This window comes from Entelurus aequoreus, linkage group LG04 (assembly GCF_033978785.1).
Source record: "Entelurus aequoreus isolate RoL-2023_Sb linkage group LG04, RoL_Eaeq_v1.1, whole genome shotgun sequence".
In the NCBI taxonomy this organism is placed as follows: domain Eukaryota; kingdom Metazoa; phylum Chordata; class Actinopteri; order Syngnathiformes; family Syngnathidae; genus Entelurus; species Entelurus aequoreus.
This window is the reverse complement of record NC_084734.1, coordinates 10,502,102-10,524,949: the sequence shown is the minus strand read 5'-3', so window position 1 is coordinate 10,524,949 and position 22,848 is coordinate 10,502,102. Positions and strand designations below refer to the sequence as shown.

Sequence of the window (22,848 nt, the reverse complement as noted above, 5' to 3'; positions counted from 1 at the left end):
GTTTAAAATACAAATCCGTGACCCACAATAGAAAAAGGAGAGCGTGTGGAATCCAATGAGCCAGCTTGTACCTAAGTTACGGTCAGAGCGAAAAAAGATATGTCTTGCACTGCATTCTAGTCCGTCACTCTAACGTTCCTCATCCACGAATCTTTCATCCTCGCTCAAATTAATGGGGTAATCGTCGCTTTCTCGGTCCGAATCGCTCTAGCTGCGTTGAAAACAATAGGAAAATATGAGGAAGTGAACAACCGACTACGTCACGCTACTTCCGGTAGGGGCAAGGCTTTTTTTTTATCAGAGACCAAAAGTTGCGAACTTTATCGTCGTTGTTCTCTACTAAATCCTTTCAGCAAAAATATGGCAATATCGCAAAATTATCAAGTATGACACATAGAATGGATCTGCTATCCCCGTTTAAATAAATAAAAATTCATTTCAGTAGGCCTTTAAATGAAATGTGTCCACTCTTGCACTGCAAAAACTGAAATCTAAGTAAGATGAAATATCTCAAATAAGGCTGATATTTGCTTATTTTCTGTCTGATAAGATCATTTTTCTCCCTAAGCAGATTTTATGTTCGAGTGTTTTACTTGTTTTAAGGGTTTTGGTCCTAAATAGGGGTGTGACGGTACACAAAAATTTTGGTTCGGTACGTTTAGAGGTCACGGTTCAGTTCATTTTCGGTACAGTAAGAAAACAACAAAATATAAATATTTTGGTTATTTATTTACCAAATTTGTAAACAATGGCATAACATACATATACACACAGGGTCCATTGCCAGGGTTAATGTGGTCAACATATATAAAATAAAAACTAAATAAGATAAGGCTCAGAATGGTTCATAACAAAACCTTTCTACATATGAAGTGCTTTTTTTGATTGATTGATTGAGACTTTTATTAGTAGATTGCACAGTACAGTACATATTCCGTACAATTGACCACTAAATGGTAACACCCCAATAAGTTTTTCAACTTGTTTAAGTCGGGGTCCACGTTAATCAACATTAAACTGCCTCAAGTTGTAGCTCAGATTAAATAAAATGACAAAACTTTTCTTCTCCATATAAAAAGTGCAACATTAAACAGTTTCAAGTCAACTCAGCCTCAGATTAATTTTTCTTTTCCCCCCCAGCCTGGCTAACTTGGCAGTAAGAGGATATATGGGCTCATTGTTCTTCCGCCATAGAAGTGGGTCAGAATCTAGTTTTTAATGCAATATGGACTTATATCTGCTGCTATAAAAACATTTGTTATTGCTCTAGCCCTGCCTGACTCACCGAGGAGAGGCTGCTTGAATGCGGTGGTGACGCTTCAAATGGGTTAGCATGTGTTATGAGAGTAGTGTATGTGTGTGTGTGGCCCTTTAATATGTGACAGCTTGTGAGGTGAGTGTGTGGGCGAGCGAGGTGAGGGAGCGGTAGCTGAGTGCGGGGAGTGGCTAGTGTTTTGTTGGATTGGCTGTGTGCAAGACCTCAATAAAGCCACGATTTGCAACTAATCGTCGGACTCGTCCTTTACCCTGGAGTCCGGAGCTGTGGAGACCCACTGCCGGGTAGAGTGAAGGGTGTTGCCCCCGAGAATACATCGGCCCTGGAGGAGTGTCTCCCCTGCGCTCCTCGACTACGGTCTGGTAGCCGGAAGCAGGAAATGTGCAACACATGTTTGACGTGTTGTCAGAAGCTGCTGCTGAACAATGTCGGCAAACCTCCGTCCTCCATTAATATATCACACCGCGCAGCCAAAGTGTTCCCAAACGGGAGATCTTAACGAGGCAGGAGGGTCTTCCAGCTCTGGCTTTTACATGTTGTCCTAGCCCGGTCGCTGCTAGTATGTGTACTCGTTCGGTACACCTCCGAACCAAACCGAAACCTCCATACCGAAACGGTTCAATACAAATACAAGTACCGTTACACCCCTACTCCTAAATGATCTCAGTAAGATATTACAGCTTGTTGCTGAGATGTTATGAGCTATATTGAGTAAAACATGCTTGAAAATAGAATATCAAGTGTTGCAAAGCTGTGTCATCAACACTCACAAGTATAAAACTACTTTTTTAAAGTAATCATTTCTTACTTCAAGCATGAAAAAAAAAATCATGATGCCGAGCGCATATCATTATGTCAAGATAATGGCATTAACATTCACTTAATTTAAGAATATTTTTCAACATATTGAGCAAAAAGGTCTAATTTTTTTTTCTACCAAGAAAAGTGCACTTATTAGTGAGAATATACTTATTTTAAGGTATTTTTGGGTTCATTGACGTTTGCTAATTTGACTTGTTTTGGAAAGTCTTGACAAGCCGAATTTTCTTGCTCTATTGGCAGATAATTTTGCTTAGTTCAAAAAAAATAACCCTCCTTTTTGTATTTTTTTTTTCTTGTTTTTGAACTCTGACTTTTTGCAGTGTAGCTTTTAGCATCCTTTCAGTGTTGTGCAGGGGTGTCAAACTCAAATACAGAGTGGGCCAAAATTTAAAACTGAACAAAGCCGCGGGCCAAGGTTGAACAAATTAACCTTTTAATAGGGACCCAAACAAGTTTTGCATTGAATATTGAACAAGCAAGGCTTATATAACTTTATAGTGACTTGCAAAATCGAGTTTCTAATAATAATAATAATAATAATTAAAAAATATCAGTGGCATATCAAATACAATTTAAATAAAAATTGGATGATTCTTTTCTATTTGCAACCTTCTGAGGTAAATATCAACATTAACTTTTTCCACAGGCTAATATATTAGAAAATAAAATAACAATGAATAAACCAACCATTCAGGACTTTAAACTGCTCAGTTTGCAACACACTGATCTAATCTGATGTGCCCAAGCCAGATACCTGCCATCTTTTCTTGGATGCTAGTTCATTGATGTCGGGGCTCAGGCTTTGAGCTGAGGCAACCTTCATTATCCAACGAAGGTGTTCATCAGTCATTATATCTCGTATTACGCCCGGACCACAGTCTTGGGGGCGTGCCTTAAAGGCACTGCCTTTAACGTCCTCTACGAGCTGTCGTCACGTCCGCTTTTCATCCATTCTAACAATGTGCCGGCCCAGTCACAAGATATGTGCGTCGTCTGTACGCGCACACACGTAAAGGCAATGCATACTTGACCAACAGCGATAAAGGTTACACTGAGAGTGACCGTATAAACAACTTTAACACTGTTACAAATATGCGCCACACTGTGAATCCACACCAAACAAGAATGACAAACACATTTCGGGGGAACATCCGCACCGTTACACAACATAAACACAACAGAACAAATACCCAGAATCCCATGCAGCCCTAACTCTTCCGGGCTACATTATACACCCCCCGCTACCACCAAACCCACCCTTTCCACAGTGTTTGCGTCTTGCTTGTAAGCAAAGCTTTTAGAGACAGATCAGACTTTCTCTGTTAAATAGACAATCTGTGTTAGAGAGCAGTACAATACCGTCCTGAAGGAAGAAATGAGGTTTTTAACCGCCCTGATCTAATCCTTCTCTTCACAGACCCGACAGCGAGTTCTGATTTCTGCCTTCTCACGAGCAACAAAAGACCCCTTTGCAGCGTCGCGCTCTGCCGGCGTGCTGGGCTTCGCCGCCACGCACAACTACTACAGCCTGACGGAGGTTGCCGCCCGCATTCTGCCTACGCTCTGTGCCATCACTGTGGACCCTGACAAGAGCGTCAGGGAGCAGGTACTCCACCACTTACGGATGTTAAGAAACATGGAAACATAAGTAACGTCTTACTCTGCTGCCCTGTCAGGCTTTCAAAGCCATCAGGAGTTTTCTTTCCAAGCTGGAAACTGTGTCAGAAGATCCAACAAAGCTGTCTGAGATAGGTAAGAAAGAGCTGCCTTCTGCTTGTATCAATGACTTATTCTATAGGTAAGAAACAGCTGCCTTCTGCTTGTATCAATGACTTATTATATAGGTAAGAAACAGCTGCCTTCTGCTTGTATCAATGACTTATTATATAGGTAAGAAACAGCTGCCTTCTGTTTGTATCAATGACTTATTATATACTGTAGGTAAGAAACAGCTGCCTTCTGCTTGTATCAATGACTTATTATATAGGTAAGAAACAGCTGCCTGCTGCTTGTATCAATGACTTATTATATAGGTAAGAAACAGCTGCCTTCTGCTTGTATCAATGACTTATTATATAGGTAAGAAACAGCTGCCTTCTGCTTGTATCAATGACTTATTATATAGGTAAGAAACAGCTGCCTGCTGCTTATATCAATGACTTATTATATAGGTAAGAAACAGCTGCCTTCTGCTTGTATCAATGACTTATTATATAGGTAAGAAACAGCTGCCTTCTGCTTGTATCAATGACTTATTATATAGGTAAGAAACAGCTGCCTTCTGCTTGTATCAATGACTTATTATATAGGTAAGAAACAGCTGCCTTCTGCTTGTATCAATGACTTATTATATAGGTAAGAAACAGCTGCCTTCTGCTTGTATCAATGACTTATTATATAGGTACGAAACAGCTGCCTTCTGCTTGTATCAATGACTTATTATATAGGTAAGAAACAGCTGCCTTCTGCTTGTATCAATGACTTATTGTATAGGTAAGAAACAGCTGCCTTCTGCTTGTATCAATGACTTATTATATAGGTAAGAAACAGCTGCCTTCTGCTTGTATCAATGACTTATTATATAGGTAAGAAACAGCTGCCTTCTGCTTGTATCAATGACTTATTATATACTGTAGGTAAGAAACAGCTGCCTTCTGCTTGTATCAATGACTTATTATATAGGTAAGAAACAGCTGCCTGCTGCTTGTATCAATGACTTATTATATAGGTAAGAAACAGCTGCCTTCTGCTTGTATCAATGACTTATTATATAGGTAAGAAACAGCTGCCTTCTGCTTGTATCAATGACTTATTATATAGGTAAGAAACAGCTGCCTTCTGCTTGTATCAATGACTTATTATATAGGTAAGAAACAGCTGCCTTCTGCTTGTATCAATGACTTATTATATAGGTAAGAAACAGCTGCCTGCTGCTTGTATCAATGACTTATTATATAGGTAAGAAACAGCTGCCTTCTGCTTGTATCAATGACTTATTATATAGGTAAGAAACAGCTGCCTTCTGCTTGTATCAATGACTTATTGTATAGGTAAGAAACAGCTGCCTTCTGCTTGTGTCAATGACTTATTATATAGGTAAGAAACAGCTGCCTTCTGCTTGTATCAATGACTTATTATATAGGTAAGAAACAGCTGCCTTCTGCTTGTATCAATGACTTATTATATAGGTAAGAAACAGCTGCCTTCTGCTTGTATCAATGACTTATTATATAGGTAAGAAACAGCTGCCTTCTGCTTGTATCAATGACTTATTATATAGGTAAGAAACAGCTGCCTTCTGCTTGTATCAATGACTTATTATATAGGTAAGAAACAGCTGCCTTCTGCTTGTATCAATGACTTATTATATACTGTAGGTAAGAAACAGCTGCCTTCTGCTTGTATCAATGACTTATTATATAGGTAAGAAACAGCTGCCTGCTGCTTGTATCAATGACTTATTATATAGGTAAGAAACAGCTGCCTTCTGCTTGTATCAATGACTTATTATATAGGTAAGAAACAGCTGCCTTCTACTTGTATCAATGACTTATTATATAGGTAAGAAACAGCTGCCTTCTGCTTGTATCAATGGCTTATTATGTAGGTAAGAAACAGCTGCCTTCTGCTTGTATCAATGACTTATTATATAGGTAAGAAACAGCTGCCTTCTGCTTGTATCAATGACTTATTATATACTGTAGGTAAGAAACAGCTGCCTTCTGCTTGCATCAATGACTTATTATATAGGTAAGAAACAGCTGCCTTCTGCTTGTATCAATGACTTATTATATACTGTAGGTAAGAAACAGCTGCCTTCTGCTTGTATCAATGACTTATTATATAGGTAAGAAACAGCTGCCTTCTGCTTGTATCAATGACTTATTATATAGGTAAGAAACAGCTTCCTTCTACTTGTATCAATGACTTAGTATATAGGTAAGAAACAGCTGCCTTCTGCTTGTATCAATGACTTATTATATAGGTACGAAACAGCTGCCTTCTGCTTGTATCAATGACTTATTATATAGGTACGAAACAGCTGCCTTCTGCTTGTATCAATGACTTATTGTATAGGTAAGAAACAGCTGCCTTCTGCTTGTATCAATGACTTATTATATAGGTAAGAAACAGCTGCCTTCTGCTTGTATCAATGACTTATTATATAGGTAAGAAACAGCTGCCTTCTGCTTGTATCAATGACTTATTATATAGGTAAGAAACAGCTGCCTTCTGCTTGCATCAATGACTTATTATATAGGTAAGAAACAGCTGCCTTCTGCTTGTATCAATGACTTATTATATAGGTAAGAAACAGCTGCCTTCTGCTTGTATCAATGACTTATTATATACTGTAGGTAAGAAACAGCTGCCTTCTGCTTGTATCAATGACTTATTATATAGGTAAGAAACAGCTGCCTGCTGCTTGTATCAATGACTTATTATATAGGTAAGAAACAGCTGCCTTGTGCTTGTATCAATGACTTCTTTGTGACTGTAACCTCAGAAAAGGTTGCTTCATTTAAACTCTATGTGTACCTGTTAGATTATCAATCAATCAATCAATGTTTATTTATATAGCCCTAAATCACATACTGATAATCTGCCCCGCTGATGCAGAATAAATAATTATACAGTAGTATTATTATTAGTAGTAGACTTGCATCTCAAATTAAAGGGGAAATGCACTTTTTTGGGATTTTTTGCTATCATTCACAATCATTATGAGAGACAAGAAGACAACATTTTTCATTCCGCTTTCTAACATAGAAAATTTGTCTCGTTCTTGGTAGCTAGCAGTGCAGCTAATGGGAGCAATCAATTCAACCACTAAGTAACTTTAAAAATGCATTCAAAAACTGTCAACAATGTGTCATTTACATTCCGTAACCTGTATAAGAATCAAACTGTAGCAACATTGTTTTTGTAAGAGAGAACACTGAGGAACTCTCTTTCGAGCGTAGTAACACGTGCGTGCTACAGTATTAGCCATCGCCGCTAACTACGGCAAGAGATAAGCTAGCTTCTACGTCGACATGAAACGAGTTTGCAATGCACAACACAATAAGATAAACTGAAAAACATGAACAATCATATTACAGTATCTGTAAAGTATTATTTCATGTTTTGTTTGTACACGGCTAGCTCGACAGTGCTGCGTGTATCATGATCGATATTAAAGTGACTCACAGTTTGGTCCAGCTGGCCGGGGACATTTATTCCGGTTATTTGGCTAAGCACTCCATTTATGTAGAAATAGAATGGCTTCAAAGTCCACATTTTTCAGCTTCGAGTCACTTTTACTTCACTCTCTCAGCTTCCGTCTTCTCCACCGTCTCACTCTTCCTTTGTGCTAGCTTCTATAAGCAGCAGTTCATCCTCAGTATATTCAGCTTCAAAAAGATAAGGTTCTAAATCCTCATTTGTCCAAAAATAGTCGTCTTCGTTGTTTGTTACCAAGTCTGCCATGATAAGTACACACACAAGCGTTTTGTATGCGGAAGTAGGAACACACATTGTCGAAAGTGCGCTGCTATGGAAACGGAAATAAATGCGTCGAAGAATTGGTTCTGGCAATGATTAGAACGACCACAATACAGTAAATATTGTACATATTACATATTGTTATGAAGGTGTCTGTTACTACATTATATATATACTTGCAGTGTGTATATTGTACATATTACATATTGTTATGAAGGTGTCTGTTACTACATTATATATATACTTGCAGTGTGTATATTGTACATATTACATATTGTTATGAAGGTGTCTGTTACTACATTATATATATATTTGCAGTGTGTATATTGTACATATTACATATTGTTATGAAGGTGTCTGTTACTACATTATATATATACTTGCAGTGTGTATATTGTACATATTACATATTGTTATGAAGGTGTCTGTTACTACATTATATATATACTTGCAGTGTGTATATTGTACATATTACATATTGTTATGAAGGTGTCTGTTACTACATTATATATATACTTGCAGTGTGTATATTGTACATATTACATATTGTTATGAAGGTGTCTGTTACTACATTATATATATATTTGCAGTGTGTATATTGTACATATTACATATTGTTATGAAGGTGTCTGTTACTACATTATATATATACTTGCAGTGTGTATATTGTACATATTACATATTGTTATGAAGGTGTCTGTTACTACATTATATATATACTTGCAGTGTGTATATTGTACATATTACATATTGTTATGAAGGTGTCTGTTACTACATTATATATATACTTGCAGTGTGTATATTGTACATATTACATATTGTTATGAAGGTGTCTGTTACTACATTATATATATATTTGCAGTGTGTATATTGTACATATTACATATTGTTATGAAGGTGTCTGTTACTACATTATATATATACTTGCAGTGTGTATATTGTACATATTACATATTGTTATGAAGGTCTGTTACTACGTTATATATATACTTGCAGTGTGTATATTGTACATATTACATATTGTTATGAAGGTGTCTGTTAATACATTATATACTGTATATACTTGCAGTGTGTATATTGTACATTTTACATATTGTTATGAAGGTGTCTGTTACTACATTATATATATACTTGCAGTGTGTATATCGTACATATTACATATTGTTATGAAGGTGTCTGTTACTACATTATATATACACTTGCAGTGTGTATATTGTACATATTACATATTGTTATGAAGGTGTCTGTTACTACATTATATATATACTTGCAGTGTGTATATTGTACATATTACATATTGTTATGAAGGTGTCTGTTACTACATTATATATATACTTGCAGTGTGTATATTGTACACATTACATATTGTTATGAAGGTGTCTGTTACTACATTATATACTGTATATACTTGCAGTGTGTATATTGTACATTTTACATATTGTTATGAAGGTGTCTGTTACTACATAATATATATACTTGCAGTGTGTATATCGTACATATTACATATTGTTATGAAGGTGTCTGTTACTACATTATATATATACTTGCAGTGTGTATATTGTACATATTACATATTGTTATGAAGGTGTCTGTTACTACATTATATATATACTTGCAGTGTGTATATTGTACATATTACATATTGTTATGAAGGTGTCTGTTACTACATTATATATATACTTGCAGTGTGTATATTGTACAGAGTACATATTGTTATGAAGGTGTCTGTTACTACATTATATATATACTTGCAGTGTGTATATTGTACATATTACATATTGTTATGAAGGTGTCTGTTACTACATTATATATATACTTGCAGTGTGTATATTGTACATATTACATATTGTTATGAAGGTGTCTGTTACTACATTATATATATACTTGCAGTGTGTATATTGTACAGAGTACATATTGTTATGAAGGTGTCTGTTACTACATTATATATATACTTGCAGTGTGTATATTGTCCATATTACATATTGTTATGAAGGTGTCTGTTACTACATTATATATATACTTGCAGTGTGTATATTGTACATATTACATATTGTTATGAAGGTGTCTGTTACTACATTATATATATACTTGCAGTGTGTATACAAAACGTTGGAGGGTTTTGAAGTTGTTCTAGAGGGCTTTGAAGGCTACAACGGTGACTCCCATTAGCCGCATCTTCCTAGCATTTTTTTTATCATCTTTACAATCCCCTCGCCCCCATTATGTTGTTTCTCATAATGATTGTGGCAAAATTCCCCCCAAAAAGTGCAGTTCCCCTTTTAAAGTCTCCGATTGAAATGAATGTAGTTTTGCTCAGGTGTCATTCATGTTTTTAATTTGAATGTCCTTGATTCTTGTCACTGTTAAAAGATGTATACTTCTTCTTGTCCTGCAGAAAAAGATGTCGGCTCTAGTGCTCAGCCTGCTGGAACCTCGTCTGGCTGGACCGGCTGGGCTGTGACCGGCATGTCCTCGCTGACTTCCAAGTTAATCCGTAACACACCAGGGACAGAAGGTGACAGCAGTGGGCCTCCCAGTGTCGCCAGCGCCACTCCCGACAGTGCCGATACAGCTCCTGGTAAGTTACATGATTATGTAACAGTATCAAAATGTCATGGTACAATATTGTCACCGTACTGAGGACATGTATTAATTCTGTATATACAAGACATGGTCAAAATGCCTTAGTGCAGGGGTCGGCAACCCAAAATGTTGAAAGAGCCATATTGGACCAAAAAAAAAAAAAAAAAAATCTGTCTGGAGCCGCAAAAAATTAAAAGCCATATTACATACAGATAGTGTGTCATGAGATATAAATTGAATTAAGATGACTTAAAGGAAACTAAATGACCTCAAATATAGCTACAAATGAGGCATAATGCTGCAATATGTACATATAGCTAGCCTAAATAGCATGTTAGCATCGATTAGCTTGCAGTCATGCAGTGACCAAATATGTCTGATTAGCACTCCACACAAGTCAATAACATCAACAAAACTCACCTTTGTGCACTCATGAACAACGTTAAAAATGTGGTGGACAAAATGAGACAGAAAAAGTGGCATAAAACACGTCCTAGAAAGTCGGAGAACGTTATACATGCAAACAAACTATACGGTGAGTTCAAGGACCGCCAAAATAAGTAGGACCAAACGGCGCTCGCCAAATACTCGAATCAGTGAAGCATGTTTAATATAAACAGTGTGATTTATAACAATTAGGGAGGTTTGTGTCATGTTTGTCCTCCTACAGAAACCATATTAAAACAAAAAAATAGATTTTTTTTCCCCTCATCTTTTTCCATTCTTCATACATTTTTGAAAAATCTCCAGAGAGCCACTAGGGCGGCGCTAAAGAGCCGCATGCGGCTCTAGAGCCACGGGTTGCCGACCCCCGCCTTAGTGTAAAATGAAGTGGCAGGGATTTAGAGGATATTTAGAGGGAGTTACTGTGAATATAATGGTGTCACTTACCATCAGTAGCTTAGCGTTGGGTCAGTTCAGTGTAAACAAATGGCAACATTTAACATTAGAGATTGTTTATTCATGTCTGTATTGCATAAACTATAGGAATTGTAAGGTAATACAGCACGTTTAAAACACTAACATCACATCAGGAAGAAGACAGCATGGGATCTATTGTTTGCATCGCAGTTATTATTGACACATCATAAAATAGATGATCTGAAATGAATAAATAGGCATAGATGACACTTGAGTAACATTTTCCCCTGGGGCATCAATACATGTAATCTTAGTCTTATACTAATGATGCAATTATTAATTGATGGATGTATTAGTCATTATTGTCTGATTATTTGTTTGTGTTTACCGTAAAACATGAAAACAAAAAACGTGTCCATACATAAGATAGGATCGGAATTTATTTAAAACGGGGACAAGGCACAAAAACATTAACCTTGTAAAAAGTTAAAGTCCCAACAATTGTCACACACACACTAGGTGTGATGAAGTTATTCTCTGCATTTGATCCATCCCCATGTTCCCCCCCTGGGAGGTGAGGGGAGCAGTGAGCAGCAGCTGTGGCCGCGCCCGGGAATCATTTTTGGTGATTTAACCCCCAATTCCAACCCTTGATGCTGAGTGCCAAGCAGGGAGGTAATGGCTCCCATTTGTATAGTCTTTGGTATGACTCGGCCGGGGTTTGAACTCACAACCTACCCATCTCAGGGCAGACACTCTAACACTAGGCCACTGAGCAGCAAAACAATGACGTAGCAACATTTGCTCATTTCCACTTGTAGTCCCTGGGCAGGTAAGACCCAGACCGATACAAATACAGTGTTTCCCACACATTCATTTATTTGTGGCGGCCCGCCACGAAAGAATTACGTCCGCCACAAATAAATAAAAAATAAAATATATATATACTTTTTTTTTTTCTTTTTTTTGTCCTCTCCAGCTTTTCAGGCAAATCATATAGTTGATGTAGATGCCCATATTGGCTGTTCAGATTTACTTTACAAAAGAGAAGTGTAGGATACTTCTCTTGTTGCCTTATTTGTATTTGACTTTATTAAATGTATTTATATTAGAAACACAACATGTGTATATAACAAAGGGTGCAAAGTCTGCAGGCAGTAGGAAACACATGGTTAAGTGTAGGGAGTAAAACTGATGGCAGTCTAAAGTTCAAGATTTTTGGAGCTCTTTGTTCAGTGGATCAGATGTTTGATGAAGCTCTGTGTCTATCTACCACCACTACTGTTTTCTGTTTATTTGTTACTGACTGTGGCAGGTTACCTCTGCCTCTGTTTCACTTTATGTTGCTGGTAAATAATATGGTTGTAGTAGTAGGCTAAAGTTAAATTATTTAGTATGCACTAATTAAAGGGGCAGAGCTTTGAGACATTTTAGCTTTTATATTTTATAAGATATATTTTTTGTAAGAACCACAATTAATAAATATATTTCAGTGAATAACTTACTGTTCAAATCTGTATATAAATATGTACATAAAGTGTTGTAATTATATTGTAAAATGGATGGATGGATGGATGGAAGTTTAAAACAAAACTGTTATTATTAATTAGTAAGTATACATTTTTTGAGCCTTTAGAGAAAATAAAATCATTGTAGTAAATTATGCAAATTACTCGATGATGTCATGGTGACCACGCCCATAGCCACGCCCATATCCACGCCCCCACCGCCACAGGTATCTTGGCAGTTTATGGGAAACACTGAAATATAATATCAATATTGGCTAAAAGTGATATGATCTGAAATATTTTTTTTAAATAGACAGAGTAAACAAGCAAAAGCATAGAACAAGAGCGCCTAATCCACCGTAAAACATCCATTCTTCTGATTTAAACTTGGCAAAAGTGCTTGCTCGCACAGTGCAGGGGATCATTGAATTTAATTGATTAACGTGGACCCCGACTTAAACAAGTTGAAAAACGTATTGGGGTGTTACCATTTAGTGGTCAATTGTACGGAATATGTACTGTACTGTACTGTGCAATCTACTAATAAAAGTTTCAATCAATCAATCAATGGGAGATGTGGTGCACTTCTCAGGCCGGCCCATTTACGAGCGCCAGCAAAAAACCACACTGACAGCAGAACTCCCAGTTGTTGTTTGATACCGCCACATGCCACGGCATTATTGGTATTGCAATATTTACAATGAGTGTGAGAACCCTAGAACACCTCCTGTAAAGCTGCATGTATTGTGTCTCAGGTTCCTTGGAGAAAGATCCACATGCCTCCATGACCCACTCAAGCACAGTGAAGCAGAAACTCAAAGTGGAGGAGGAGGAGGAGGAGGAGGAGGAGGAGGAGCCAGGAGAGCGCTGGGACGACGAGGAGGACTGGGGGAGTTTAGAGGTAGCGTACCTGTATGCTCTGTTCTCAACTTGTTTCAGTGGATAGTAAGTCTATGTACTCTGGGGATGACATCATACTGGCCCCAGGGTTCACTTCAACATTAGGGAGACCCGACATTGTTGATGCTGTTGTATAAAGGAACTTAGACCTCTGTAAACACATTGGCAGATCCTTGCATTGATATTTTACCCTTGCTAGCAAACATAGAAAGTTGTGATTGACATAACTGAGGCGTCTCTCAAGGCCCCCCTTTAAGTCCTCTTCTTCTTTTTGGCAGGCTTTTTTCGTTTGATTGATTGATTGAAACTTTTATTAGTAGATTGCACATTACAGTACATATTCCGTACAACTGACCACTAAATGGTAACACCCGAATAAGTTTTTCAACTTGTTTAAGTCAGGGTCCACTTAAAGGCCTACTGAAAGCCACTACTACCGACCACGCAGTCTGATAGTTTATATATCAATGATGAAATCTTAACATTGCAACACATGCCAATACGGCCGGGTTAACTTATGAAGTGCAATTTTAAATTTCCCGGGGAACTTCCGGTTGAAAACGTCTAGGTATGATGACGTATGCGCGTGACGTCAATGGTTGAAACGGAAGTATTCGGACACCATTGTATCCAATACAAACAGCTCTGTTTTCATCGCAAAATTCCACAGTATTCTGGACATCTGTGTTGGTGAATCTTTTGCAATTTGTTTAATGAACAATGGAGACGGCAAAGAAGAAAGCTGTAGGTGGGATCGGTGTATTAGCGGCTGGCTGCAGCAACACAACCAGGAGGACTTTGAGGTGGATAGCAGACGCGCTATCCGACGCTAGCCGCCGACCGCATCGATGATCGGGTGAAGTCCTTCGTCGCGCCGTCGATCGCTGGAACGCAGGTGAGCCCGGGTGTTGATGAGCAGATGAGAGCTGGCGTAGGTGGATAGCTAATGTTTTTAGCATAGCTCTGTGAGGTCCCGTAGCTAAGTTAGCTTCAATGGCGTCGTTAGCAACAGCATTGTTAAGCTTCGCCTGGCTGGAAAGCATTAACCGTGTAGTTACAGGTCCATGGTTTAATAGTATTGTTGATTTTCTGTCTATCCTTCCAATCAGGGGTTTATTTCTTTTGTTTCTATCTGCAGTTAAGCCCGATGCTATCACGTTAGCTCCGTAGCTAAAGTGCTTCGCCGATGTATTGTCGTGGAGATAAAAGTCTCTGGGAATGTCCATTTTGCATTCTCGACTCTCATTTTCAAGAGGATATAGTATCCGAGGTGGTTTAAAATACAAATCCGTGATCCACAATAGAAAAAGGAGAAAGTGTGGAATCCAATGAGACCTTGTACCTAAGTTACGGTCAGAGCGAAAAAAGATACGTCCTGCACTGCACTCTAGTCCTTCACTCTTACGTTCCTCATCCACGAATCTTTCATCCTCGCTAAAATTAATGGGGTAATCGTCGCTTTCTCGGTCCGAATCGCTCTGGCTGCTGGTGTAAACAATGAGGAAATGTGAGGAGCCTTTCAACCTGTGACGTCACGCTACTTCCGGTACAGGCAAGGCTTTTTTTTATCAGCGACCAGAAGTTGCGAACTTTATCGTCGATGTTCTCTACTAAATCCTTTCAGCAAAAATATGGCAATATCGCGAAATGATCAAGTATGACACATAGAATGGATCTGCTATCCCCGTTTAAATAAAACAATTTCATTTCATGATACAGATAAATACTATCATCATAATACAGTCATCACACAAGATAATCATCAGAGTATATACATTGAATTATTTACATTATTTACAATCCGGGGTGTGGGATTTGGAGGGGGGGGGGGTTAGGTTTGGTTGATATCAACACTTCAGTCATCAACAATTGCATCATCAGAGAAATGGACATTGAAACAGTGTAGGACTGACTTGGTAGGATATGTACAGCAAGTAGTGGACATAGAGAGAGAGATCAGAAAGCATAAGAATAAGTATCTACATTTGATTATTTACATTTGATTATTTACAATCCGGGGAGGTAGGATGTGGGAGGGAGGGTGTTAGTTTAGGGTTGAAGTTGCCTGGAGGTGTTCCTTTAGTGCGGTTTTGAAGGAGGATAGAGATGCCCTTTCTTTTACACCTGTTGGGAGTGCATTCCATATTGATGTGGCATAGAAAGAGAATGAGTTAAGACCTTTGTTAGATCGGAATCTGGGTTTAACGTGGTTAGTGGAGCTCCCCCTGGTGTTGTGGTTATGGCGGTCATTTACGTTATGGAAATAGTTTGACATGTACTTCGGTATCAGGGAGGTGTAGCGGATTTTATAGACTAGGCTCAGTGCAAGTTGTTTTACTCTGTCCTCCACCCTGAGCCAGCCCACTTTGGAGAAGTGGGTAGGAGTGAGGTGTGATCTGGGGTGGAGGTCTAGAAGTAATCTGACTAGCTTGTTCTAGGATGTTTGGAGTCTAGATTTGAGGGTTTTGGAGGTGCTAGGGCACCAGGAGGTAATGTGATTTATGTAATTAAGGTGTTGCTGTATCTTCTTCATATGCATTAACTTGACTTACACCAGTGGTGTTCTTCAAGGTTCCATTTTAGGCCCTCTCTTTTGCATATTCAGTTCAGTTCAAAACGACTTGTGAGAGACGCTCATTTTTGCAGAAGGCCTTTAAAAACGCTACAACACTCAAAATACAGTAGACCAAAATCCAATGAATACTGTAGAGCAGGGGTCCCCCAGCTATGTTCCACTAGGGACCGCTTTAGTGTACCGTATTTTTCGGATTATAAATTGCTCCAGAGTACAAGTCGCACCAGCCGTAAATGCGTAATAAAGAAGGGAAAAAATATATATAAGTCGCACTGGAGTATAAGTAGCATTTTCTGGGGAAATGTATTTGATAAAAGCCAACACCAAGAATAGACATTTGAAAGGCAATTTAAAATAAATAAAGAATAGTGAACAACAGGCTGAATAAGTGTACGTTATATGAGGCATTAATAACCAACTGAGAACGTGCCTGGTATGTTAACGTAACATATTATGGTAAGAGTCATTCAAATAACTATAACATATAGAACATGCTATACGTTTACCAAACAATCTGTCACTCCTAATCGCTAAATCCCATGAAATCTTATACGTCTAGTCTCTTACGTGAATGAGAGAAATAATATTATTTGATATTTTACGCTAATGTGTTAATCATTTCACACATAAGTCGCTCCTGAGTATAAGTCGCACCCCCGGCCAAACTATGAAAAAAACTGCGACTTGTAGTCCGAAAAATACGGTAGTCATGAAATACGAGGACTACGCTCACTGTTGTGAGAGCCTATATGTTGTTGATTATTTGGAATGTTCCTTGGGTAGTAGTCATGAAATATGAGGACTATGCTCACTGTTGTGAGAGCCTATATGTTGTTGATTATTTGGAATGTTCCTTGGGTAGTAGTCATGAAATATAAGGACTATGCTCACTGTTGTGAGAGCCTATATGTTGTTGATTATTTGGAATGTTCCTTGGGTAGTAGTCATGAAATATGAGGACTATGCTCACTGTTGTGGGAGCCTATATGTTGTTGATTATTTGGAATGTTCCTTGGGTAGTAGTCATGAAATATGAGGACTATGCTCACTGTTGTGAGAGCCTATATGTTGTTGATTATTTGGAATGTTCCTTGGGTAGTAGTCATGAAATATAAGGACTATGCTCACTGTTGTGAGAGCCTATATGTTGTTGATTATTTGGAATGTTCCTTGGGTAGTAGTCATGAAATATGAGGACTATGCTCACTGTTGTGAGAGCCTATATGTTGTTGATTATTTGGAATGTTCCTTGGGTAGTAGTCATGAAATATAAGGACTATGCTCACTGTTGTGAGAGCCTATATGTTGATTATTTGGAATGTTCCTTGGTAGTAGTCATGAAATATGAGGACTATGCTCACTGTTGTGAGAGCCTATATGTTGATTATTTGGAATGTTCCTTGGTAGTAGTCATGAAATATGAGGACTATGATCACTGTTGTGAGAGCCTATATGTTGTTGATTATTTGGAATGTTCCTTGGGTAGTAGTCATGAAATATGAGGACTATGCTCACTGTTGTGAGAGCCTATTAGTTGTTGATTATTTGGAATGTTCCTTGGGTAGTAGTCATGAAATATGAGGACTATGCTCACTGTTGTGAGAGCCTATATGTTGATTATTTGGAATGTTCCTTGGGTAGTAGTCATGAAATACGAGGACTATGCTCTATGCTGTGAGAGCCTATATGTTGTTGATTATTTGGAATGTTCCTTGGGTAGTAGTCATGAAATATAAGGACTATGCTCACTGTTGTGAGAGCCTATATGTTGTTGATTATTTGGAATGTTCCTTGGGTAGTAGTCATGAAATATGAGGACTATGCTCACTGTTGTGGGAGCCTATATGTTGTTGATTATTTGGAATGTTCCTTGGGTAGTAGTCATGAAATATGAGGACTATGCTCACTGTTGTGAGAGCCTATATGTTGTTGATTATTTGGAATGTTCCTTGGGTAGTAGTCATGAAATATAAGGACTATGCTCACTGTTGTGAGAGCCTATATGTTGTTGATTATTTGGAATGTTCCTTGGGTAGTAGTCATGAAATATGAGGACTATGCTCACTGTTGTGAGAGCCTATATGTTGTTGATTATTTGGAATGTTCCTTGGGTAGTAGTCATGAAATATAAGGACTATGCTCACTGTTGTGAGAGCCTATATGTTGATTATTTGGAATGTTCCTTGGTAGTAGTCATGAAATATGAGGACTATGCTCACTGTTGTGAGAGCCTATATGTTGATTATTTGGAATGTTCCTTGGTAGTAGTCATGAAATATGAGGACTATGATCACTGTTGTGAGAGCCTATATGTTGTTGATTATTTGGAATGTTCCTTGGGTAGTAGTCATGAAATATGAGGACTATGCTCACTGTTGTGAGAGCCTATTAGTTGTTGATTATTTGGAATGTTCCTTGGGTAGTAGTCATGAAATATGAGGACTATGCTCACTGTTGTGAGAGCCTATATGTTGATTATTTGGAATGTTCCTTGGGTAGTAGTCATGAAATACGAGGACTATGCTCTATGCTGTGAGAGCCTATATGTTGTTGATTATTTGGAATGTTCCTTGGGTAGTAGTCATGAAATATGAGGACTATGCTCACTGTTGTGAGAGCCTATATGTTGATTATTTGGAATGTTCCTTGGGTAGTAGTCATGAAATATGAGGACTATGCTCACTGTTGTGAGAGCCTATATGTTGTTGATTATTTGGAATGTTCCTTGGGTAGTAGTCATGAAATATGAGGACTATGCTCACTGTTGTGAGAGCCTATATGTTGTTGATTATTTGGAATGTTCCTTGGGTAGTAGTCATGAAATATAAGGACTATGCTCACTGTTGTGAGAGCCTATATGTTGATTATTTGGAATGTTCCTTGGTAGTAGTCATGAAATATGAGGACTATGCTCACTGTTGTGAGAGCCTATATGTTGATTATTTGGAATGTTCCTTGGTAGTAGTCATGAAATATGAGGACTATGATCACTGTTGTGAGAGCCTATATGTTGTTGATTATTTGGAATGTTCCTTGGGTAGTAGTCATGAAATATGAGGACTATGCTCACTGTTGTGAGAGCCTATTAGTTGTTGATTATTTGGAATGTTCCTTGGGTAGTAGTCATGAAATATGAGGACTATGCTCACTGTTGTGAGAGCCTATATGTTGATTATTTGGAATGTTCCTTGGGTAGTAGTCATGAAATACGAGGACTATGCTCTATGTTGTGAGAGCCTATATGTTGTTGATTATTTGGAATGTTCCTTGGGTAGTAGTCATGAAATATGAGGACTATGCTCACTGTTGTGAGAGCCTATATGTTGATTATTTGGAATGTTCCTTGGGTAGTAGTCATGAAATATGAGGACTATGCTCACTGTTGTGAGAGCCTATATGTTGTTGATTATTTGGAATGTTCCTTGGGTAGTAGTCATGAAATATGAGGACTATGCTCACTGTTGTGAGAGCCTATATGTTGTTGATTATTTGGAATGTTCCTTGGGTAGTAGTCATGAAATATGAGGACTATGCTCACTGTTGTGAGAGCCTATATGTTGTTGATTATTTGGAATGTTCCTTGGGTAGTAGTCATGAAATATAAGGACTATGCTCACTGTTGTGAGAGCCTATATGTTGATTATTTGGAATGTTCCTTGGTAGTAGTCATGAAATATGAGGACTATGCTCACTGTTGTGAGAGCCTATATGTTGATTATTTGGAATGTTCCTTGGGTAGTAGTCATGAACTATAAGGACTATGCTCACTGTTGTGAGAGCCTATATGTTGTTGATTATTTGGAATATTCCTTGGGTAGTAGTAATGAAATATGAGGACTATGATCACTGTTGTGAGAGCCTATATGTTGTTGATTATTTGGAATTTTCCTTGGGTAGTAGTCATGCAATATGAGGACTATGCTCACTGTTGTGAGAGCCTATATGTTGATTATTTGGAATGTTCCTTGGGTAGTAGTCATGAACTATAAGGACTATGCTCACTGTTGTGAGAGCCTATATGTTGTTGATTATTTGGAATATTCCTTGGGTAGTAGTAATGAAATATGAGGACTATGATCACTGTTGTGAGAGCCTATATGTTGTTGATTATTTGGAATGTTCCTTGGGTAGTAGTCATGAAATATGAGGACTATGCTCACTGTTGTGAGAGCCTATATGTTGTTGATTATTTGGAATGTTCCTTGGGTAGTAGTCATGAAATATAAGGACTATGCTCACTGTTGTGAGAGCCTATATGTTGATTATTTGGAATGTTCCTTGGTAGTAGTCATGAAATATGAGGACTATGCTCACTGTTGTGAGAGCCTATATGTTGATTATTTGGAATGTTCCTTGGGTAGTAGTCATGAACTATAAGGACTATGCTCACTGTTGTGAGAGCCTATATGTTGTTGATTATTTGGAATATTCCTTGGGTAGTAGTAATGAAATATGAGGACTATGATCACTGTTGTGAGAGCCTATATGTTGTTGATTATTTGGAATTTTCCTTGGGTAGTAGTCATGCAATATGAGGACTATGCTCACTGTTGTGAGAGCCTATATGTTGTTGATTATTTGGAATGTTCCTTGGGTAGTAGTCATGAAATATGAGGACTATGCTCACTGTTGTGAGAGCCTATATGTTGATTATTTGGAATGTTCCTTGGGTAGTAGTCATGAAATATGAGGACTATGCTCACTGTTGTGAGAGCCTATATGTTGATTATTTGGAATGTTCCTTGGGTAGTAGTCATGAAATATGAGGACTATGATTACTGTTGTGAGAGCCTACATGTTGTTGATTATTTGGAATGTTTCCCACAACAAGCAAACTGAGAAGGATGATTGGAACAAGGACTGGTCTGGAATGACGTCATCCAAGAAGAATGCCAGCGATGGAGGAGTAGGTCTACCTTTAACCAGTCTTCAAAGACTTGTAGATGGAAACTAGCCCACTGACATAACTGCCACCATGTCACTCATGTAGGCGGGCCGCATGGCGTCCAGTGTGGCGGTGAAAAAGCAGAGTTCGGACTGGAGCAGCTCAGGCTGGGACGCCGACGACAGCTGGTCCAACGAGAAGGAAGGCCAAGGGCAGAGTTCTGCTGGCGAGGAGGGCTGGGGCAACGACTGGGCCGAGGAGGAGTCGGACCTGGCCGCCACACCTCTGCCTGAGGGGGTCCGCTTAGCCAGCGACTACAACTGGGACAGCAGCAGTGTGAGCAAGGGGGCTAACCACAACGACCTGTTTGCCTCTGTGGCGCAGAGAAATGCCATGGTGAGCACCGAGAAGGTAGACCTGCAGAAGGTCAGGCTTATTAATACAAGAGTCTTAGTCTAGGACTAGATCTAACAATCTAAGTCTATGATCACGAACAGATCAGGCTTATTAATACAAGTCTTAGCCTAGGACTAGGTGTAACAATCTAAGTCTATGAACACGAACACATCAGGCTTATTAATACAAGAGTCTTAGTCTAGGACTAGATTTAACAATCTAAGTCTATGATCAGGAACAGATGAAGTCTAGTCAGATGAGAGGTGAAACATCTTCTAAGACAAACCAAGCAGTCCAGTTGTGATGATTGAATGACCTGAGATGTCAATGACCTGATGAATGACAACCTTCATAGACCATACAAGAGTTCTAGCTAAATTCACTATAAGGGCATAAAAACTGTGTATTGATCACCAGATACAGTGCCTAACAGTGATTTGATCACCTGTCATAACAATGAGGAAAATTACATATTTTTGCAACATTTACAAACCCCGTTTCCATATGAGTTGGGAAACTGTGTTAGATGTAAATATAAACGGAATACAATGATTTGCAAATCCTTTTCAACCCATATTCAATTGAATATGCTACAAAGACAAGATTTTTGATGTTCAAACTCATAAACTTTTTTTTTTTTTTGCAAATAATAATTAACTTAGAATGTCATGGCTGCAACACGTGCCAAAGTAGTTGGGAAAGGGCATGTTCACCGCTGTGTTACATGGCCTTTCCTTTTAACAACACTCAGTAAACGTTTGGGAACTGAGGAGACACATTTTTGAAGCTTCTCAGGTGGAATTCTTCCCCATTCTTGCTTGATGTACAGCTTAAGTTGTTCAACAGTCCGGGGGTCTCCCTTGTGGTATTTTAGGCTTCATAATGCGCCACACATTTTCAATGGGAGACAGGTCTGGACTACAGGCAGGCCAGTCTAGTACCCGCACTCTTTTACTATGAAGCCACGTTGATGTAACACGTGGCTTGGCATTGTCTTGCTGAAATAAGCAGGGGCGTCCATGGTACCGTTGCTTGGATGGCAACATATGTTGCTCCAAAACCTGTTTGTACCTTTCAGCATTAATGGCGCCTTCACAGATGTGTAAGTTACCCATGACTTGGGTACTAATACACCCCCATACCATCACAGATGCTGGCTTTTCAACTTTGCGCCTATAACAATCCGGATGGTTCTTTTCCTCTTTGGTCCGGAGGACACAACGTCCACAGTTTCGAAAAACAATTTGAAATGTGGACTCGTCAGACCACAGAACACTTTTCCACTTTGTATCAGTCCATCTTAGATGAGCTCAGGCCCAGCGAAGCCGACGGCGTTTCTGGGTGTTGTTGATAAACGGTTTTCGCCTTGCATAGGAGAGTTTTAACTTGCACTTACAGATGTAGCGACCAACTGTAGTTACTGACTGTGGGTTTCTGAAGTGTTCCTGAGCCCATGTGGTGGTATCCTTTACACACTGATGTCGCTTGTTGATGCAGTACAGCCTGAGGGATGGAAGGTCACGGGCTTAGCTGCTTACGTGCAGTGATTTCTCCAGAT

The 22,848-nt window shown here is 38.6% G+C and overlaps 1 protein-coding gene across 1 annotated transcript in view; it reads left to right on the top strand.

Moving 5' to 3' along the window:
• The window catches only part of scyl1 (SCY1-like, kinase-like 1), a 53,139-nt gene that overhangs the window by 28,743 nt on the left and 1,548 nt on the right, over positions 1-22,848 (top strand). Inside the window, exons 11-16 of the mRNA XM_062044209.1 lie at positions 3,516-3,704; positions 3,775-3,850; positions 9,978-10,160; positions 13,290-13,435; positions 20,841-20,915; positions 21,000-21,290. Coding sequence (XP_061900193.1) covers positions 3,516-3,704; positions 3,775-3,850; positions 9,978-10,160; positions 13,290-13,435; positions 20,841-20,915; positions 21,000-21,290 — 960 coding nt within the window. The remainder of the gene's footprint in view (positions 1-3,515; positions 3,705-3,774; positions 3,851-9,977; positions 10,161-13,289; positions 13,436-20,840; positions 20,916-20,999; positions 21,291-22,848) is intronic.